The sequence below is a fragment of the Seriola lalandi genome, unplaced genomic scaffold (genome assembly GCF_002814215.2).
Source record: "Seriola lalandi dorsalis isolate HSWRI2012SDOR001 ecotype SW California unplaced genomic scaffold, Sedor1 jcf7180002052129, whole genome shotgun sequence".
Taxonomy (NCBI): Eukaryota; Metazoa; Chordata; class Actinopteri; order Carangiformes; family Carangidae; genus Seriola; species Seriola lalandi.
In genome coordinates, this window is record NW_019522682.1 from 265,034 (window position 1) to 285,736 (window position 20,703).

At 38.7% G+C, this 20,703-nt stretch overlaps 2 protein-coding genes across 2 annotated transcripts in view; one reads left to right on the forward strand and one right to left on the reverse strand.

The window, feature by feature from the left end:
* Positions 1–6,486, reverse strand: part of tsc1b (TSC complex subunit 1b) — a 32,482-nt gene extending 25,996 nt beyond the window's left edge. Inside the window, exon 1 of the mRNA XM_023399927.2 lies at positions 6,243–6,486. The gene's annotated coding sequence lies outside the window, so the exon portion shown is untranslated. The remainder of the gene's footprint in view (positions 1–6,242) is intronic.
* A 2,796-nt stretch (positions 6,487–9,282) lies between these two features.
* Positions 9,283–13,353, forward strand: gfi1b (growth factor independent 1B transcription repressor). The gene is made up of 7 exons (XM_023399974.2): positions 9,283–9,495; positions 9,919–10,019; positions 10,433–10,612; positions 10,721–10,947; positions 11,051–11,188; positions 12,111–12,276; positions 12,767–13,353. The coding sequence occupies exons 2-7, from the start codon at positions 9,926–9,928 to the stop codon at positions 12,943–12,945; spliced, it is 984 nt and encodes a 327-aa protein (XP_023255742.1). The 5' UTR covers positions 9,283–9,495; positions 9,919–9,925; the 3' UTR covers positions 12,946–13,353.
* Positions 13,354–20,703: the final 7,350 nt, after the last annotated feature.

Below are 20,703 nucleotides of genomic sequence, written 5' to 3' on the forward strand. Positions count from 1 at the left end.
TTGAAAAAGGATTCAGGTGAAAACTTCTATTAAATACATAAGACCTGCGAAATCCTATAGCTCTACTCCAAATACTTGTTTACTTATGAGTTTTTGAAGTTTGGGCCTCTGAGCTGAGATAAAATAGATCCTTTATTAGGAATAAGTACTTTATTAGTCCCACCGTGGGGAAATTTGCAGTATTACATCAGCAAATTGGACAGTACAAAAAAGACTGAAAAATGCCTATATCAAATACTTAAAATTTAAAAAAAAGATAAACACTAGAAAATAATATAATATGTACAACCTAAATTTCATAATTTTCTGTAATTCTTTGTGTATTCTAAGCCTCAACAATTGCTTATTGTTCTCTTATCACAGGATTGGGTTTGAAATTTGTACTGAAAATCCAAGAAAAATTCTGATTTGCAACACGTGTTCATGTCAATAGTTGTTGCTGAAAGTTTTTACAGTCAATCAAATCACATAAAAAACAAAGAAACTCTAATTTTCAAAAATCAACATTGTGGCTGGTTTTAACTTTCTTGCAACCAAACTTTGATTCTGTGTAGTGTTAATATAGTTTTTCTATTCTACAAGTTACTGGTCCTTCATAAAAACTGAGTGCCACAGATCTTTCTAAATGTACTGTAGCTCCAGAACTGAAACCCTCACTTCTTAAGATATTCGGGCTGTATATTTTCCCAAAAACAGATTATTTTAATTTTCTTTTAATGTTTTTTCATGGGAAAGTGCGAATATTCATTGGAGATATATAAAAAAATTTAAAGATGTTATATTACTCCATCAACTAATAATTTAATAATAACAACCGTAGCTAATTTTTCATCCATTTCACTGGCTGTCAGTTGTTTCATTTCATAGTCAGATATTTATACTATGTAGACTTCAAGGGTTTTCTATGTCTGTGTGAGACTTATTGAGCTTGATTTTCATTGGATTCAGAGACATTTGGACTTTGGAAAAGTACAGGTGCTAGTAGTAACACTAACAATGGCTCCATTTTATTCAGGTGTCCCATTAAGCCCTGACAGTGTGACAGTGCGCCAGCAGGAACATCACCAGGACCCTGAAACTGCAGCAGCTAAATGGAGAGGTGTGGAACCATTGTTAATGTTAATATCTATCCCTGTGTTTTTCCCACTGTGACAGCTCAAAACGTCTCAAGCATTGTTCCTCCTCAGGAAAGCACAAACTCAACATTGATACTTCTCGCAGTAAACACCACACAATATGTGAAACACTCAACACATAAGCAGCTGGGACAGAACTAGCTGTTAAAACACACATTTCATCACTGACCAGTCCTACTGTTCAGTTCACGAGTTGAGAGTATTAAAACAGAACCACACACAGCTTCACAAACAAAAACAGACCTGAACGACCACAATTACACAATGAAGCACAAATCAAGACAAGTTCAGAGAACAGACTTAGAACGGATTAATCAAACAAATTAGGCGGAAAACCTCTGAGATGTAATTAAGACAGTGTGACAGATCCCAATACATGACCTGCACCTTAACTGACCTCGCTAAAGCCAACTTATTTCAATCCTCCCTGTTTACCACCAGTGCTTTGAATGAGGATTTGAATTCAAAAGGTATATTTAATAACCGTCAAAACCAAAGCCAGAATTTGCTTTAAAAAATACACAAATTTGCCTTATGTGTTAATCATTTCAGGTTATTAGTCTATCAGTGGTGTCTGTGATACATTTAGGCTAGACGCTGAGTCAGTCATTAAAGTAAAGGAGAGCCGTGCAAATCTCCATCTGAAAAACAGGCATAAATAATCCTGATGGGCAGGTCATTATCGTCAGGGCGTCTGCACCGGTGGACCCAGCAGCTTATTCCCTCACAGGAGTTATGAATCAGCACCAGAGATCTCATCAGTCTTCCAGATCTCCTTTCAACACTTTCGCCGTCGAATCAACTCGACTGATTAGAATCCTAATATGGTTGAAATTGGTTGTGTATTCTTTTCGGGTTTTTTTTAACAAATTCACAGGCTATAAACTATTTCATTGGTGCAGAATATCCATTCTTTCAGCACATAGTCACATGCTATGAAAACCAAGATAACAAGAGCTTATTTAGAAAGTGAGACAAGATAATATGCAGCGTAATTTATCTTATTTCCTCTCATGAAATCTCATGTCAGATAAAGACGCTGCCCTCTGGGAAGAAACATGGCAGTATGAGTCTCCTCCAGCTTCTCTTGTTCACAACAAATCAAAACAAGGCGATAAAAGCTTGAATAAGTTCCTGTGTGTTGAATCACAAAAGTCGTCACAACGCGATTGCTTCCCTGTTATCAATGGACTGCTCAGTCATGGGGTTTCTGGGAGTCGGGGTGTGGACGGTGGATTCAAACATGGCTGTTTTTCACACTCTTCTTCTTGCAGGGACAGGTCAGTGGCACAAACATGAGCCACCCTCAGTGTGGTCTCAGGCAGCTTGGGAAAACGCTCAGGAGGACACAAAGAAGCTTTATGCAGCTCAAGCGCTTCCATGTGCACGCTGGAAATAACATTTGGCTATGTGCAAGCTGTTACCAACAGGCTCCTTTTCTCCTGCGTGAATATCTTAAAGCAGTTTCAGAAAAAAAAAAAAAAAAAGAGACAAACAGCCTGCTCAGTCCATTTCAAGAAATTATTACCATCGACCTAACTGGCCTGTTCAGTTTGGACAGAGAGGCTTGTTGCAGGATATAAAAAGGAAATAGAGATATTGTAGTGCTTTAATCAAAAAAGGAGCGTTTAGGGCAACAACCAAGATCTTTTTCATCATCAGTTTCTCTGTTTATTATTTTTCTCAATTACTTGTTTAGTTTATAACATGATTAATATTCATCACATTTTGCCAGAGCTCAGTAACGTATTCACATTGTTTGTTTTTTGTCCGAGTAACAGTCTCAAACCCAAAGATATTACATTTTAGGAATGAAATTAATGATTATTTTCAATATCTTTTTTTTTTTTTGATAATCAATATTTTCTTTCTAATCAATTCAGCTTTCCGACAATAAAACACCAGAAAAGACTGAAAACTGTCAAAATTGCCTGCACTCCAAGGTAACTTCTTTAAAAGTCTTTTGTCTGGTCTACAGTACAAAACCAAAGGCATTTCATTTACTTCAATTTGAATTTGTCAGCTTTGAGAAACTCGAACCATAAAATGTTTGGCTTTGTTTTTTGAAAATGATTAATCGATTATCAAATTAGTGGGTGATTAATTTTCTGTCGACCAACCAATGAATTAACTTGTTGCACCTTTATTCAATTTACAATGATAAACTAGAAATACCGCCTTGCAGTTGTAAACCTCCGAAAACAACCAGTCAAGTCACAGCTTACATCCATGTCTGTGCAGAATCACAATATATGTAGTGAAGACTTTTCCCGGCAATACCAGAAAATTGACCTTTAACCAACAAAATCTAATCAGTTCATCCTCAAGTCCAAGTGAACGTTTGTGCCAAATTTCAAGGAATTCCCTCAAGGCGTTCCTGAGAGACTGCATTAATGAGAATGGGACGGATGGACAATGATAATGGGTCCAGACACAGCTGTCACCGGCGCGGAGAATAAAAACAAAGAAAAGCAGCCAACTGTCAAATTTGAGAAGCTGGAACAAGGGACTGTTTTGCATTGTTGCTTGATAAGGGACAAAAACAATTATTCAACATAATAAGAGATGAATCGATGACATGGTTATGAGCCTACACATGTGCAACTTATATAGATAAATAGTTTAATTCAGAAACAAGAGCCAAATTTTAACTTACTTTATAACAATTCTTAAATTAAATGTTAATCTAATACGCCCTAAAATCTCAAACATGAGTGTATATAAATAACAGGAACAGAAAACATTGCATTATTATTTAAACATGGTCAGTTTTGTTGGGAAACTGCAGTGTAGGGATGGGCTATGCAAAAGAATTATGTCATAGTAAACAGAGGACGGTCTCTGGTATTTATCTAAATATCTGTCAAGCTAAAATCATCAGTCGTGTGGTTTGGTTTATGTTTATCTAATTAGGCTTACATGATAAACTGGAAGCTTCATTTTTTTTGAGTGACAGCATCAGTATTTAAGAAATTGAGTAATTGAACAAAATTGTGGATCACATTTCAGAATTAAAAAAACTTCCCCCAAACACTAGAAAAACAAACAAAAAAAAAATAGTGAGGGCCAAGTGGGTTTCATCTCAAATTTCTCAGTGCTAGAAAACAAAGGCACGCAGTATGAAGACATTTTATGAGCTCAAATTAGGGTCAATAAGATTTTGAGTTTGTAAAGTGATGTTCACAAATAATTCCAAAGTGTGTTGTTGTAAATCAACCTCTGTAAAATAAATCTGCCTGAGAAATTCAAGTTTGTACATGTGTAGAAAAGGGTTTGTAAAAACAACAGAGAGATCGTGTGAGTAAAAACTCAACAGAAGAAGTTGAAGTTACAAGTATGACTTTCGACTCTGTTTTTACACCTGAATCTGATTGGACAGCGACGGCCTAATCACAAAGCAGAGTCCAATCAGAAAGCAGCCGTTATCTTCATCTCCACTGCAAGTACTGAAATGTGTAGTAGGTTTTCAAGGTGGACAGTGGGTTTGCATAAACCCACAGCACATTATCTTTATTTTCAACAGCATCACAAATATAATGAAACCCCCCTGAATCATGTAAAAGCCCACGCCATCGTGCACCTTTCAGAACCTTTGCTGGAGATGAAGGTAATGGAGCCAACTGCTCTCTCATTGGACTCTGATTTGTGTTTGGACTGTCACTGTCCAATCATATTCTGGTGTAAAAACAGGGTCATAATTCTGTTTTGACACAGATGTTCACAAAAGCAAAGTATCTTTGAGTAACGTCGCCACTGATATCATTTGTTCACAGATTTTATTCACAGTCCGTTCTTTAACTACAATCTTTGGATTTATTTGAGAACATTTTATTCGAGCTTCGGGAGCAAGTGGTAAACTGAAACCAGTTTACATTCCCTGGATATCCCAGAATCCTTTGCTCAACCACGACAGGCAGCTTGAGCTGCGTTACCACCTCAGGCCCCTTAATTTAGATCAGGAGACAGCCATCTTATTTTAGACTACGTTTTATTTTGGCAAATTCCTGCAAGACTGTTTTTGATTAGACATTAGAGACTGTAGGTATCAAAAGTTTAAAATGATCCAAAGCCCTACAGAGCAGGTCGGTTTCCAAAGCTCTACGTAGCAGGTAGGGCTTTGGATCATTTTAAGATCCATGGCCCTAACAGAGTATGATTTTAAACCATTGTATATAATCAAATGATTTGTAAGACTTTACTTTTCGGTGTCCCTAATTCTGAACACAGCCCTGTTAGCATGAAGTTTGTATTTTTGATAGATTAGGCAAAGCATAGACAGACAGACAACAGACGCAGGAACAGTGAGTCCAGTACAATGTGACAGAGGGGTCGAGAAGGTCAAACTTTAAAACTAGTGACCCATTTTGTCTCCAAGATGGCAGCAGAGCCTGAGTGATGATGTCAAATAAACACATATTAATAACAGGTACTAATGACTGACATGATAACGGGAAATGAACTGTCTGACTGAATTCAAGTTTGATGCAGCTGGTAGATAAAAGCAAATGAGCATGATGCAGAAAGCTGCACCACATCCTAATGCTGAGATGCAGAATGAGACATCAAATAAGCATTTTCAACACACAGAGGCCTTAATGGCACTGTGTTGTAGAGAGGTGCACACCGAGGGCAGTGCAGAGCCCGGACAGGCTGAGGAGAGAGGCTGGAAAGCGGCAGGGCTGCTGCTGCTGTATGGGGACTGACCACTGGCTGCTGCCTGTCGTAAACAACTCGCAGAGAACAATGGGCAGGGTTGGGTTTACTTTATCCCATTATAAAAATATGTCGGCAGCCTTTCTCTGCCGAACCGAACACCGCCTCAAAATGCACCGAAAACGCAGATACATTCACGATGATGCGTTTAAAGCATCAACATCTACTAAATCAATCACCGGGTCTTTCGGAAAACAAGTCAGTCCCAACGCCGAGAGCTAACGTTAGCTGGGAGCAGCGACCCACACTCGGTCAGGGATTCATCTTGCCTGTCAGCCGTGCTCAGACGGCGGGGAAGCTAGCCGAACAGCCCGTGGATAGTAAAACAAGTCATGTGCGTTGAGATTCGCTGTAAGAAAAACACATTAGATGTAAATAATCGGACCTGTTTACCTGTTAGAGTAGCTGCACTCCACAGGGCGCCGCCATCTTGAACACCTCACAGCCCATCCCACCGCAGTCAGCCTCCGCTGTCGGGCTGCATGCAAACTAATCCCACAAGTTAGCGCCCCGTGAGTCGCGACTGCAACTTTTGCGATTAATTTACCCGCAAAACATCTAAAATAAGTTTGATAAATTACATCTAATAACTCAGAGGTATAATTTCTATCTGTGCCTCGCCAGATTCTTCGCTCTGTTGGCCCTGCTGCAAAGCTAAGATTGTTTTCCCAGTCACCCCATTGGTGGAAGGATGAAGTGTGTGTAATGCGGTTTCGCGTGACCCACATGTGAAGAGCGCACGCGCAAATTAGAATTTTTTTTCACCAGGTAGTTGAGATATGTGTATGGAAGCCCATAATGCCAGGTAAAAATACATTTAACAAAAGTTAGGAATAGCAAAATTAGAAATTCATGGTAGGCTAATATGATGAGATGCTAACTCAAAATTATCACATAATGACTCCAAAATGTTTTTTTCTGAGTCAGATTTATAGTAATTCAAATGGTTGACTTAAATACTAATACTAAATAATAATTTTGACTAAAATAATATTTAATAATTTTTATGTTAAAATTATGACATAATAAGTTACTATTTTGACCTAAAAAGTAATGATTTTGACTGTATATTTTACATAAAATGTCAAAAAATATGACATACTATCAGAATTTTTACTTGCCATGAAGATTTTTATTTTAGCCACCCCTGCTGTCTTTTCCTGGCAGAAATGGGTTTCCCTACAATAAATTGTAAAGCTGAACATGTGTTTATTTTACATTCAGATTACATAACACGAATATGACTGGCATCATTGTTACTAACAAAAGAGCTGCAGCTTCTTTCTATCAAAATTATTTCATTCAAACTGCTGGCCTGACAATATGTGACTTTTTTGTTTGTTTTGTCTTGGCATTTAAGATTTAGTTCATGTCATCTGCTGGCAGGATGAAAATTGAGTAGCCTAGAAGTTTTTACTTACAAATTCAGCAACACGTGAGAAAAATAGGTTAGAGGAGCCAAAAGTTACGTAGTAGATAGTGTAAAGTATTACACTGAAGTTAGCTGGGTGCTGCCATACAGCATAAACTAGACAGCAGAGTTCTATAGTCGTTAGGTGAGATTAGCTTGATTCAATTTGATTGTCATGGTACAAGTGCCAATGCAATTAAAACCAGTATAGCATCTAACCAGGAAGTGCAAAGGGTAGCAAAGAGCATACAGATATAAACACAAATGCATATGTTGAGATGTACATTATGCAGTAGAATAAATGTTGCTAAATGCATAATGCAAAAACATGATGCCAACATGTTAAAATGCCAATTCATTTATAGGGTGAAGTGAATGTTTGAAACGGACATCTAATTAGTTATTTTTAACCTTAATGTATAACTACAGAATAGGTTAACGAAGCATCCTGCTCTTTTACAGCAACACTTGCCACTAAAAATTAGATAGAACAAGAACAAATAGAATCACAAACAGAACCACATAATAAACAAACAGGTCTAGACAAGGTTACCAGTGTAGTTTCAGAGGCCCTCACCACTTTAAGCAGCCTCATATCAGACAATATTGACTCCACCAGTGGCTGTGTGTGTGTGTCTGTTTATATATCCCTGTTTCAGACCTGCAGCTCTAGTCCTGCAGGAGTAGCATGCGCTACCTATGGGCAGTAAAAATTATAGCATAGTGTTATAAGTAAATAAAGAGGAGTAATATAAAACCTGCAGTTTCTAAATTCTGATATGCAAGTTAAGCAACATAAATAATGGAACTGAGAATTGAAATTGAAACTGGGCAAGGTTCCACATGAAGCTTTATTGTGAACCTGTCCATCAAGAAAGCAACAATTTATCATGAATGATTTTCATTATTAAAGGCAATGTGCACAAAAAGTACATATGTAACATAAAGGCTTATTAAATTTAAAAGTGTGGAGAAATAGTCACTGAACCTTTTATTACTCCAAAACTGATTCAGATAGCTTTTCTTCTTTTGATGGTAAAAGTTTTCCATCTGTCATTATCCATTTTCCACCTTTAAGTGAATTACACATTTTGTTTCTTGTAGAACAAATGACTATTTTAACAAAGGTTATAATTACCCTATATACTAATGGTTCAGTCTTCTGTCAACATCCGTCAAATTTTAAATCCCTGAAACCTATTCAAGTGTCCACAAGATGGCGTACTTGCACTGCTTCCCTCATGTGAATCCACTTCTCCTCAAAGTGTTTCTCGGCTCTGCCACTTGCTGCCTTTTTTACTGGACTCTGCAAGGTGACATGATCATTTATAATTTTTATTTTTATTTTTTTATTGTTTTATTTTCCAAAAAATCTTTATCTGTCCATTTTGTCGTAGCCTATAATGTCTATCTTGCTCTTCGGTATCGCATATGTGACATTAGCCTACAAGTATCCTGTAAAGAAATCTGTCATGAGAGAATATCGATAATGCTTTAATAAACACAGACAAAAGTCAACAGTGTTAATTTCCAGGACTGGTTTGGTGTGTGTATCTTTGGAGGTGCTGCCTTCTCATATGATCTTTTGGCCATTTAAATCCTGCACACAAGTCATACACACATTACTTGGAGTAAATCATGTAAATCAAACATTGTTAGGTGGGAATAGTTTGTTGGATTTTTTTTTTTTTTTTTTGGTTGAAATTTTTACTTGTTTTTTGCATTTTAACGTTAACATGTGTCTTTTTCTAAACCTATGTTTGCTTTCAAATTAAATGTCTTTCTAAGATCATTGCAAATATGCAGAAATATGCAGTAGGATGCAAATAAATGGTCTTTCGTTTGAGGCATTAACATTTAAAAAACTTCAAATCTAGCCTTTAATCCCAACATGTGTTTCTGGGAGCACTAGGTGTTTTGTGTAACTGTTGCAGGGGCAGCACAGGCCCGGTGTTTTTCTAGGCAAATTTCCATCTGCAGGTTGGCCTTTTCATTGGTTGCAACCACACTCAGATTCCCTGCAAAGTTATCTGATTGAAAATCAGGGAGGGGAGAAAAGAGACAGCAACAAGTGCGATGGTTATACACTGCTTTGCTTTTCTGACTTTTGGGAAAGGATTTAACGACACATGAGCCGTCTCCCATATAAAGAATAAGGACGTTATTATTACTACTTTATTTTTTTTTTTTTAATTACGACGCCTTTTATTTCGACGGGAACTTGCTCGGTTAACGGTGAGTAGCGCCTGCCTGTGAAATAAAAGTAAACCAGGCTAAAGTGAAACTTTTATTAGTTTTTCATGAATAACAGGGTGATGCAAACTGAGCAAATGTCTACAATGTGGTTTTTAATTGTAGTTTTTTTTGTCTTCCAGCCTGTTAAAATATAAAGAAAACATATTTTCTGATAATCAGTTAGTTACTTTACCATATGGATATCCTAATATAATTGACTGCATTAAAGGAGAGTAACGCACCTGTAATTTCGGCGGAAAGGATATTGCGGAGGTATCCGGATGATGTTAGAATAACATGTTGGAAAGTGACAGTTTTGTTTAGTTTTTTACAAATATGACATGATAAACTTATTTATTAACATCTATTCTAAATTCCTAAATAAGTTGTAAGAGTTAACCTATTGGTGTTTGTTTGGTGTAGAATCAACATGCCCCGGTCATTTCTGGTGAAAAACAAACGATGCATGTCCTTCAATGTTCACCGGTCATATGAAGATGAGCCGAAGGCCCCGATATGTACAGGTGAGACTCCGAAAACAATCATTTTATCTGAATACATGAGGGATACAATGTTTAGGACAATTCAGCTCCTGCTGTCTGCTTTTATTTCCCTGCATACCTATTTTAAAGCTGCTTGCTGTGTTTGAAACATTTGCATGGACGTCAGTTTTTAGGCAAATTTAAAAAAAGAAAAAAAAGAAAAAAAAGGTGTATGTATTAATCATGCATCTGCCATTTATTAACTAATACATCAGGTTCTAGTTGTAAATTTCAAGGTTTAGCTGTGAATATCTACAGAATGTCTTTAAACAAAATGTCCTCTGGGAGGAACTGCAGGGTTTTGTTATTATAGGGTGTTTACTTGCTGTCTAATCACGCAGGGCCATGACTTCTGCTTGAATCAATCACACTTTTTATTTGTTGTGGATTTGCAGAAGTCCCACCGGCGGTTCAGAGCACAGACTCTTCAGACAGGCCTCGGTCAGAGAAGCAGTTTCCCGATCCAGATCGCAGTTCATTAAAAAAGGAGGAGACAGAGCTTGCGTGTCCCTTACCTGTTCATCCAGAGCCGACCAGACCTCCTGCAGCTCCCACACAGCCATACTTCCTAACTGGTGAGCGACCAGTGCACTCACCCCCCATCTTCTTCTGCTACGTCTACAGCATAACTTTAAATCAGAAAGGTAACACATGGTTCTGTGTTTGCTTATGTGCACCCTCAGAGCCTCACATGGCAGAATTCCCTCCTTACTACAAGCCATATGCCTGGGAGCCGATGCATTCCTCCTACGAGCTCCGTCAGATGAGTTTCAGCCCCACCGTGCTGCAGCATGCCAGCTCTCTGTACGGCAGCCACATCAGCCGCAGCCCACAGCCTCAGCAGCCTCTGGACTGCAGCACACACTACTCCCCCACCTCTGACACCTACCACTGTATCACCTGCGACAAGGTACGCGCCGCATGTCGGCCTCACGCCTGCACATACAACAACTATCTGTAGAGTGATATCTCTTCGTCAGCAGGCTTTACTGATGGACGAACTCTTCTTTCAGGTGTTCTCAACGCCCCATGGACTGGAGGTTCACGTCAGGAGGTCGCACAGTGGGACGAGACCTTTCGGCTGCAGCATCTGCAGAAAAAGCTTCGGTCACGCAGTCAGTCTGGAGCAACACATGAATGTCCACTCTCAGGTACATCAGTGACTCTAAACATCATAAGATGCGTCATTTTAAAAGGTGTAGTCCAACTATTTATTGCACTTTAATAAAGTTTGGAGGACTTGTGAGAGTTTAAAAACAAAACAAAACTGAATGATCAGAATTAAAGGGGCAGACGCTGAGATATTCAGACGTTTAGCCCCAAGTGTTGATTAATCTTCGAAAATGCTTGATCCTACACTTCCCATAATGCACCACTCTTCATTAGACCCTCACTGTGACACCATCAGAGTAAATTTCGCAGATGTGCCAAAGCTCCTCCAGACAGAAGACATAATACAAATGTTTTTCGCAGACTGTGTATTACTCACACTTTCAATAAGCAAATCGATCTTGATGTGTAAAAAAGTGGTGACATGCCCCTTTAAAATCACAATTAATTAATAGTGATCAGTACTAATCATGCAACTAATCCAAGAAGAAATCTGGCTTCAAATTACTCTTTATAACATGCTGGAAAGTATTGTATGTTTAAAACTTTTGAACTTGAAGAGTTAGAGACACAGGAACTAATGAATTGAAGTTCTGACTAATAGTTAATAGTTAATAGATTATTAATTTACATAAAGTTAATTAAAAGATTAGTTGATTTCACTAAATCCCAGGATGAGGTTTTACAGTGTTTAACTGAATAAAAGCAACTCACTGACTTTTAATATTTTTTATGACACTGACATGACAATCTGCCCAGTTGTGAAGGAATTGTAGATATTCTGTTTCTCATCTTATGTTATGATTGAAACAACTACTACAGTACTACTACAGTAAATGGACCTTATAGTGAGATTATTTTGTCAACTGTTGTTTCCAAGATAAGAATGAACTTTGAAGCTCAGCATTTGTGACATCCTGCTCTCAATCTAACACTTTTTTTGTGCTCTTTGTCATTGAGCAGGAAAAAAGCTTCGAGTGCAAGATGTGTGGGAAATCATTCAAGCGCTCCTCCACCCTCTCCACACACCTGCTCATCCACTCGGACACCAGGCCTTACCCCTGCCAGTACTGCGGCAAGAGGTTCCACCAGAAGTCCGATATGAAGAAGCACACGTACATTCACACTGGTAAGTCACAACATGAGGATTGTCTGACAGACATGTATTTATGATACTAGTAAAAAAGTAAAACTGTCCATGTCTCCTCTTGCTGTAATAATCTGCTTTCCAAGTGCAGCATGCAGGAATTGTTTCCAGGAGCAATATAACTGCTGATAAATCAGAAAAAGAAACTTAAACAAATGTCCTGTCGATTTGCATATCTGGTTTTCCTGCTGCGTGCAGAGCTCTGTGAAAGGAACTCTATGCAGTCCACATTTGTTGCCAATAAATGTTTGACAAATCTGAACAATGGCACTATTCTTCCCTCATTCATATTAGTGAAAAATTTATTTTTTATGGTAAAAATACCTGGCACCATTTTAAATGCAAACAAACCTGACTTTCCAGAATTACAGAATGACAGAGTCATTGTGTTATATCGTTTGAGAACGATCCAAGATTTGACTGTGTAGATTTCTTACTGTTTTAACTTTTTAATTTTTTTTACATTTTATAGGTGAAAAGCCGCACAAATGCCAAGTGTGTGGTAAAGCATTCAGCCAAAGCTCCAACCTGATCACCCACAGCAGGAAGCACACAGGCTTCAAACCGTTTGGATGTGACATTTGTTCCAAGGGCTTCCAGCGTAAGGTGGATCTCCGCCGGCACCACGAGAGCCAGCATGGCATGAAGTGAAAGCCAAACTCAACAGTAGCAAGTGTTTTCTACACATGTACAATTAATTTCTGTTTCTGAAACGACCAGCTGATGTTAATGTAACCTGAATATCTTTACAGAGAAAAGCACAAGAATAAGAAAGCTGTGAAATCAAATTCTGATTGAAGGCAATTTAACTTAAGAAAAATGTCATCTGTGTCACAAAGAAATTGAGCAGTTAATTAGAATGTATTTAATTAATATATTGGAAGTTGTCTTCTTTCAAAGATGTGTTTATATGTGGATGAATGGGAGATTTGCTGATGTAATTTTTGATTTCTTATATTTAATTTAAAATATGCTTGAGCAATGTAAATTAGCCTGATTCTGTATGTGAGTTGATAAATGCTTTCCTTTGAAAAATAAAATGTGAAGTGAGAAGGAAAATCTTTGGTTGGTCTTTTTAAATAAAACTCAATGAAGAAATGCAAAGTGAAATAAAATATACAATCCTTCACAGCTAGAAGGTAAAATACACGCGCGGTGTTTGTCTAAGATAACGCGATGAGCACTGCAAACACACTTTTTCTCGCTGTTCGGCCCTTTCAGGCTCTTTCTGTGTGTTTTACTGAGTCAGTCTCCTGTGGGTGCAGGATGTACAATAACTACTTGACTGTGGCCTCAGGTGAAAATCTCTTGCGGGACCAGAGATAGCATGCATTCAAATAACACACCCGGAACACCATGCAAATCCAAGGGCTGGAGCGCTATTCATTCCTGAAGGCCGACTAGAAAGAGGATAGAGGAAATTTTTACGTCGCCCAAATTAGATATGCCACTGTGCCCTGTGCCCAGCTGCTTCCTGGTTATTGCTGAAGAGGCAAATCCAGCTCTATAATCTCGGTAAAAAATCAGAATTGCACAAACTGTCATAGGCCATAATGAATTTTGTTCATGCACCCTTGCATATATGCAGTAGTGTCGCTGCTTGGCCTTTGCAGTGAGGGATACAGGGATAAATACGAGGCTGTGGAAAAAGGGACTGATTACTTAGTCAACTGTCACCACACCCAGCCAGCCTGTTGGATTTACTTTAACTCACCACCTTCCTCAAACACCAAACCTGTTAGGACATTAAGCTGCTTGAGGCAAATCAGATCATCATCATCCCAGCCTTTTAAATCTGACAAACACTGAGTGAAGCTCAGTCACAGTTTGTAAAAATGAGTTTTAAAGGTAAGTTAGACCAACTGTTGATGCAAATTCATGATAATGATAAAAACCAAATTTGGAGTAATCTTATGAACAAATGACTTTTGTTATTGTGTCACACACACATAGAAAAATTAAATGGATAGTCTCTTTAGTTTTTACTCACCTGTGCATCAGAATATTTCAGGGTTTTGTTGAGCCATTTCATGGAAAATGATAAATAGAATGAAAAAATAAAAAATAAAAATAAAAATCCTCATAGTAATCATCATAACTCATCATGATTTGAGCAGTAATAAAGAAAATGGGATCAAATCCAAATCACACAGCTCAAGACAAACGGTTTTCCTCCTGCACTATTCACATAAAGTTGGTTTCAAAGCCAATATTACCCAGAACTTTCACCTCTGACGATCTGAGAGTTCAAATTTTAATGTGACTAAAAGCCTTTCTGCTAATATCAAGCTTTTTAAGTTAAAGGGGCTATATGTAAGTTTTGCTATTGCTGCATAGCCAACGTTAGCATTAACAGCTGTTTATTTACCAGTCTAGGAGAACCGTTGTGAAGTCAGCATCAAACTTCATTCCTTCCCTCACCAAGAGCTGTCTCCAGCGGATTAAACCAAGCTAATATTACCTCTTGTTTTGCTTCGATTTATATGCTAACATTGGTTATATTGAACTAGCAAAACTTAAAAATAGCTCATTAAGTTCAGTGAGTCCACTCAGATTGTGCAAGCAAATCATTGGCTCACTACTAAAAAAAAGAGTAGGTCCACTACTTTCTTGTCTCACACTCTGTTAGGATATTGATGAATCACTTTGCTGTTGGAGTCCGCTGCCTTCAGGGAGATGTGGCCCTAAACCGGGCTTCTCCTCACCTGACCCCATGGATCGTGTTGGAAGGCATGTGTTGACAGAGATGTACCTACAGCAATGTTCCTCCTGTCTGGTCCAGTGAACTGCATCTGGAGTAGCCAAAAATCTTTTAACTTTATTGGGCAGGTGATGCCGATCCTGGACAGAGGTGAGATTATCTCTAGTCCTAATAATGTGTGTTTTATTGTTATGTTGTTGGAATTACATTTTGAAAAATGTATTGCATTGTGTGTTTATTAGTAAGCAAGAGACAGTTTGAGTGTTTTCAACTTAAATATTAATTTTAAGTAGAAATAATTTGTCTTTTAGTGTTTTGAACATAAAATGTTACTTTCAATCTATTTACTCCAACAAATAATTTTCTCAATCATCCATTACTTCCATTATTTAAGGTAATCAGTTGCCTCACATGTTTTAAGTCATGTCAACAGAGGAAGTATACCAGCTTTAAACCGTGCAACTAAACATCTTCGGTTTCTGGATGAATGAGATATAACATATGATGCAGGATCAAACACACTTAGACCATTTGCAAATGAAAGGGTGGGATCACAGTTTCAAGTGCAAAGGTTTATTCATGGGTGAGTGGGGGAGAAGAAATCAGTGTATGAACAGGAAGGAGAGGAGATGTGAGGGCTTACTGTCTGGCAAACAAATCTGACGGCTTTATGCAAAATTTGTTGATATTGCCAGGGCAACAGGGTCCGTTGTGATCCTGTGAAACAGTTAGGCCTTGTCGCTGCATCCTGGTGTGAGGAAACAGAGCAAATCAAAATCCTGCACAGGTAACCCAACAGAAAAGACAGGACGAGGATCATCTTGGGTGGGACTAAACAAACAGGACATAGGTCCTGAAAGGGGAGGGGCGGCCCTGTGGGGGAATAGCCTGGGGAAAAACGGGAGAAAATGAAGAAAGCGTGCGAGCCTGTGTGCACCTGTAATCCCTTCACTGGTGAACAGGTGTATGGGTGGGAAAAGCTTCATGCAGTGGAGTACTTTTGATTTTTTTTTTTTTAAACACAGATGTCGGACAAAGTAGCAGAAGAGGACTGTGGTGGAGCTGTTTATGTGGTTTCCCAACCTTTGATCATTTGCATATATGTTGCCTTAGGGTCTGTGGTATCCCAATAGTTGCACATTTGCCTGATTGTCTTTCTAACTGTTCAGATCTTACTAAGCTTCACTGGGAAACAGAGCAATCAGAAATACAGTAACAAAAGAAAGTTTTTCTTGCACAATATCTTTCCTTTTTCATTTTTGGCTTTATTATTGTAGGAGGAAGCTTTGCACATCTATTCTGTTAGGCAGGTGTGTAGGAACGGGATGTTTTTGTTGGATTTTATTATGGTCACAGTGAGAGAGAGACAGACGGGCTGGGGAGAGAGGGGTTGACATGCAGCAGAGGGCTACAGGCTGGACTTGAACCTGGGCCGCTATGGTACGCGCTTTATACCAGGTGAGCCATTGGGGCTCTCAGCATAATACCTTTAATACATTTTAAAAGTTTTATTTTCAGTGTGACAGATATCCATAACATGTGAGCAGGGCGCTGCCTGGACAGTGGAGTTACAGCACAACACAACACTGACACCAGACACAGGCTCAGCTCTAACAAATCTACCAAATCTGTTCCATCTTGTAAAGATCAACCAACAAATTAAAAAAATCAAGACTCAAACATCAGTTCTGTGTTGTCAAAACCAACACAGCCCAATACAAATGCAGCTCTGTGTCTCTATCTCTCTCACACACACACTGACTGAAACAGCAGGTAAAGACTTGGAGCACAGAGCTGAAATTTGTCTTGCAAATTAGTTCCATGCAAATGAACCCTGGTCTGTGCTGTGGAAACACTGCAGAATGGATGGATGGCTGGCTGAACATGCCCGAGGCAATGATGACACATTCATGGAAGACAGAGCGGGAGATCCCCACTTTCTCCCCTTTATGTAGATCAAAGAAATATCATGGGAATCTGAGAAATCATTTAATGTTGTAAGATACCTGTACCTGCTTTTGTTTTGGACGTACACATCCCCCCTCTCAAAAACAAAAATCACTTTTACAGTTGCATGACTCAGATTCTTCCTTTTCTACATTCAATCTGTTTCCATGTGAGCTGATTCATCAATATAAGATTCACATGACTAGAACGACTTGTTTCTCTGTGTTTCTTAAAACTTTCCCCCCAAACGTAAAACCTTCCCTCTCTTGCAGATCTTTCCATAAAATCAGGGCCAAAATGTGAAATGAGCCTAATGGAGCCCAAGAGTGGAAACTGGTTACTTAGGTTCAACCATTACAGTAAACAAGGAAACAATATGAAATAATATGACAGCACAAATATCAAATTTCTCTCTGAGAAATTTGAATTCAAGGAACTTGTGGCTTTGGTTACAAGATGAAATTAGATATGATGATACCTTATTCATTTCCAGGGAGAACATACAGCAGCAGAGAGACTGTCCTCCTGTGAAAAACGAGCCCACAGGTCGTTTGTGCAGCAGCTTATTACGACCTATAGTTACGTTTTATTGCTAGGCGACATCTAGTGGTCGTAGTAATTATGACAGGAGCAAAGGGAAAAGTGCGGTGATATAGATATATATAGATCGGTGTTCGATTTCCATGTGAAACCAGTACTTTATATTGTTTTTATTATCCATGACTGTTCGTTGTTATTATTGTAACCATGACAACAAAGATCGTCTGATGTTGAGGAAGTAGGCTACTTATTCTAACCCAAATAATGATCTTTTCTTAACCCTTAGTTCTAATGCCTAAACATAACCAAGTAGTTTTAATGTCTAAACATAACCAAGCCATGACTGTTATTATACTAACCAACGTTCGGTACTCTTGGTACAATCATTTATTATGGTAACCACGACAACCAAGGTCTGGTACTGATGCCGTCCTAGGGGCGCTATTTCAGGAGACACTCCTATGGGTCGTATCAGAAGGTTGAAAAAACGACCTACATGGTTGTTTAGGTTGTTTAGGAGGACTTGTTGGAATAAGCAGGGCCTTCAAATCTGTAAAAGAGGTGTTGTTTATTAAAAGAAAAAAAGTATTAATAAACCAAAGAGATGCTATTTATAGAAAAGAAAAAATGCTTTCACAGAATGTGCTTGTGCATAAAATTACTGCATTGCACAAATAATCATAATGTTATTTTATAAAAAATATAAATGTTATAGCCTATATAATGAAATAGCAATATTATTTGTGTATGGTGTAAGTGTGTAAGTGTTTTGTTGTTGGGAGTGACCCAGAACATTAACGTTTTAACGGCAAAATAAATTAAAAGTCATGATTATATAAACAAGAAAGCTTTAGAATTGTGCTGTTTTTGTAAAGTCGATTGTTAATGTTGAATGACATGCCAGTGATCCATCACTTTGTTCTTAAAACAGACAGAATAATCCAAATGTAAAAATAAACTGTCAGCAGATTTCCTCTATATGACTGAACACAGGAAGATGCTGCTGTATGATCACATCCGCTGCTGTCACACAGTGTGGGGGGGTGTGATACTACTTGACTGCCAGTAACACTGTGTTATGGTCCTGCCCTCCTACAGATAAGTGCAGCGATGACGTCTGGAAAAGGCTGCACCCACAAAGTGTCATACAAGCGGGATGAGAAAGAAATAGATCAACATTTCTTGAGGCTGCTTTTTCTAGGACACAACCTTCACGTTACATCCAGCCTGATGTTACTATAAGAGGAGCTCCAACACTCCAATGCGGGAAACAGAAAATAAAACTACTTGCCATTGTAGAAGATGATCATGAACATCGTCTCACAGTTACACAAGTGTGAGCTTCAGAAATCATTTTAAAATACCAGTTTCTCAGCTGTGACCTTTAAGCTTATCATCAATATCCGCAGCCAGTAAAGGTCCTATTTATATCCCTTACTCACTAGATTTCATTTTGTTGCAAAAATCTTAATTTATCAACAAACAAATATGGATGTGGTGAAACAGCAGTGGCAAGGGCATCTTAGGTGTACAGCTGTTATGGACATAAGCCATGTGGTGACACGGGGCCACATATCATCCCCTTCTCCGTCCCTCTGTTTACTCATCAAACCTGTCCAATAACTGCAAAATGTTGTTGTTGTTGTTGTTGTTGTTGTTGTTGTTGTTTTTCAAAATAAAGATTTGATGCTGTTTGGCATTGAATAATAATTTATATTTAATTGTTCTTGTTTGCTCAATAGCAGCTGAAATCTTTTTAGTAAAAATGTTCTCCTGCAGGATTTGAAGGCAGTGTCATTTCTACAAAATATTCAACTGCAGTCGTTCCCAACCTCCAGTGGGTCACAAGATAAATCTGAGGGTTCATGAGATGATACACAGGGTAGGAAAGCAGAAATAAAACTTAGCTAGTCTAGCTAGCGGCATGGCTCTGTGGATAGCAGTGTCTGCCAATCCACTACTTTGGTCCAGACTGAAATGTGACTATTGGATGGATTGTCACGAAACCTTTTCATCATCAGGTCAAAATCTTTATGACCAAAAACCTTCTCCATTCTCACCATTCTGCTTAGTGCTAATTAGCAAATACTAGCATAAATTAAATTAGACAGGGAGAAATATCATAGTGTGCAGACATATTTAAGTTATTATGGGTCACAAGGAAACATTGCTTTGTTTTAAAGGTCACAGGCCAAAACAATGGATAACCACTGGTTTAGTGTACTCTAGGACTTCTTAGCATTTTGAAAGTCGTATGTTATTAAATTTTTAATGTGTGTGCAGTTGTGTGACAACCGTGGGCGGATCTTGACATTAGATTCACTTGTTGAATAAATTACCAGAGTGTAGAGGAGAAAATAACTGATAATCATCCTTCTTTTTGCCTACAGAAAGGTGATAGGCCTTGTGGGCGTGGCCTAATGCCTACATCACACATCCAAACATGGCCATGCATACAGAAAGTCTTTCCAACTGACATACGGTGGCGAGCTGATGGTCCAGAGGCACAGAAGCTGAGGGAAGGGATGACAGGAGAGAGAGGGGACATGCTGAGTGAGAAGTCAGAGTCATTGGGAGCGGGGGGGTGAAATCTGAGGGCAGCAGGCTCTTCCAGCGTGAGCCGGGTGATGGAGGCCGTCTGATAACCTTATCATGGCCTCCCCACACTGTAACGGCTGGAACAGGCCAGCAGAGAGGCAGGGAGGAGCGAACAGGCCCTCGACTGAGATAGCACCAAGAGCTGGATATCCTATGTGCGAGCCCCCCCGACCCCCCCCCCCATGAGAAAGAGAGAGAAGAAAGAAAGAGAAAGATCATCAAAATCTTCACTTCACCACAGCACACAACAGATTGTCAGTCAGTGCCCTCTGCCCCCACCTCTTTCCCTCCCGCAAAACACTGAGCTTTGTAACACTGTGATAGACCTGTACAGGCTGAATGTCACTCTTTATGTTTTTATTGAAGTTGATTACAGTTGTTTGCTGTTGATATTTCAATTTGCCATAAAAGGAAGCGCAAGAAGAATGTAGTAAACTCAGAAGAACAGATACAGTTAACACAGTGAAGAGTGTAGAGACGAGAATCTGGCACAACACACTGAGATTCAGAAGAGAAGTAAAATAAACCCAAAGGAAAAAAAAAAAGCCTTAAACAAAAATAACATTTCCAGTCATCTACTTTACACCAATAGTATAAGAAGATCTTTTGAATAGGTATGGGCA

Coding starts and splice junctions, on each gene's coding strand:
- gfi1b (XM_023399974.2), top strand. CDS start 9,926: ATGCCCCGGTCATTTCTGGTGAAAAACAAACGATGCATGTCCTTCAAT. Junction 10,020..10,432: donor GAAGGCCCCGATATGTACAG/GTGAGACTCCGA, acceptor GTGGATTTGCAG/AAGTCCCACCGGCGGTTCAG. Junction 10,613..10,720: donor ACAGCCATACTTCCTAACTG/GTGAGCGACCAG, acceptor GTGCACCCTCAG/AGCCTCACATGGCAGAATTC.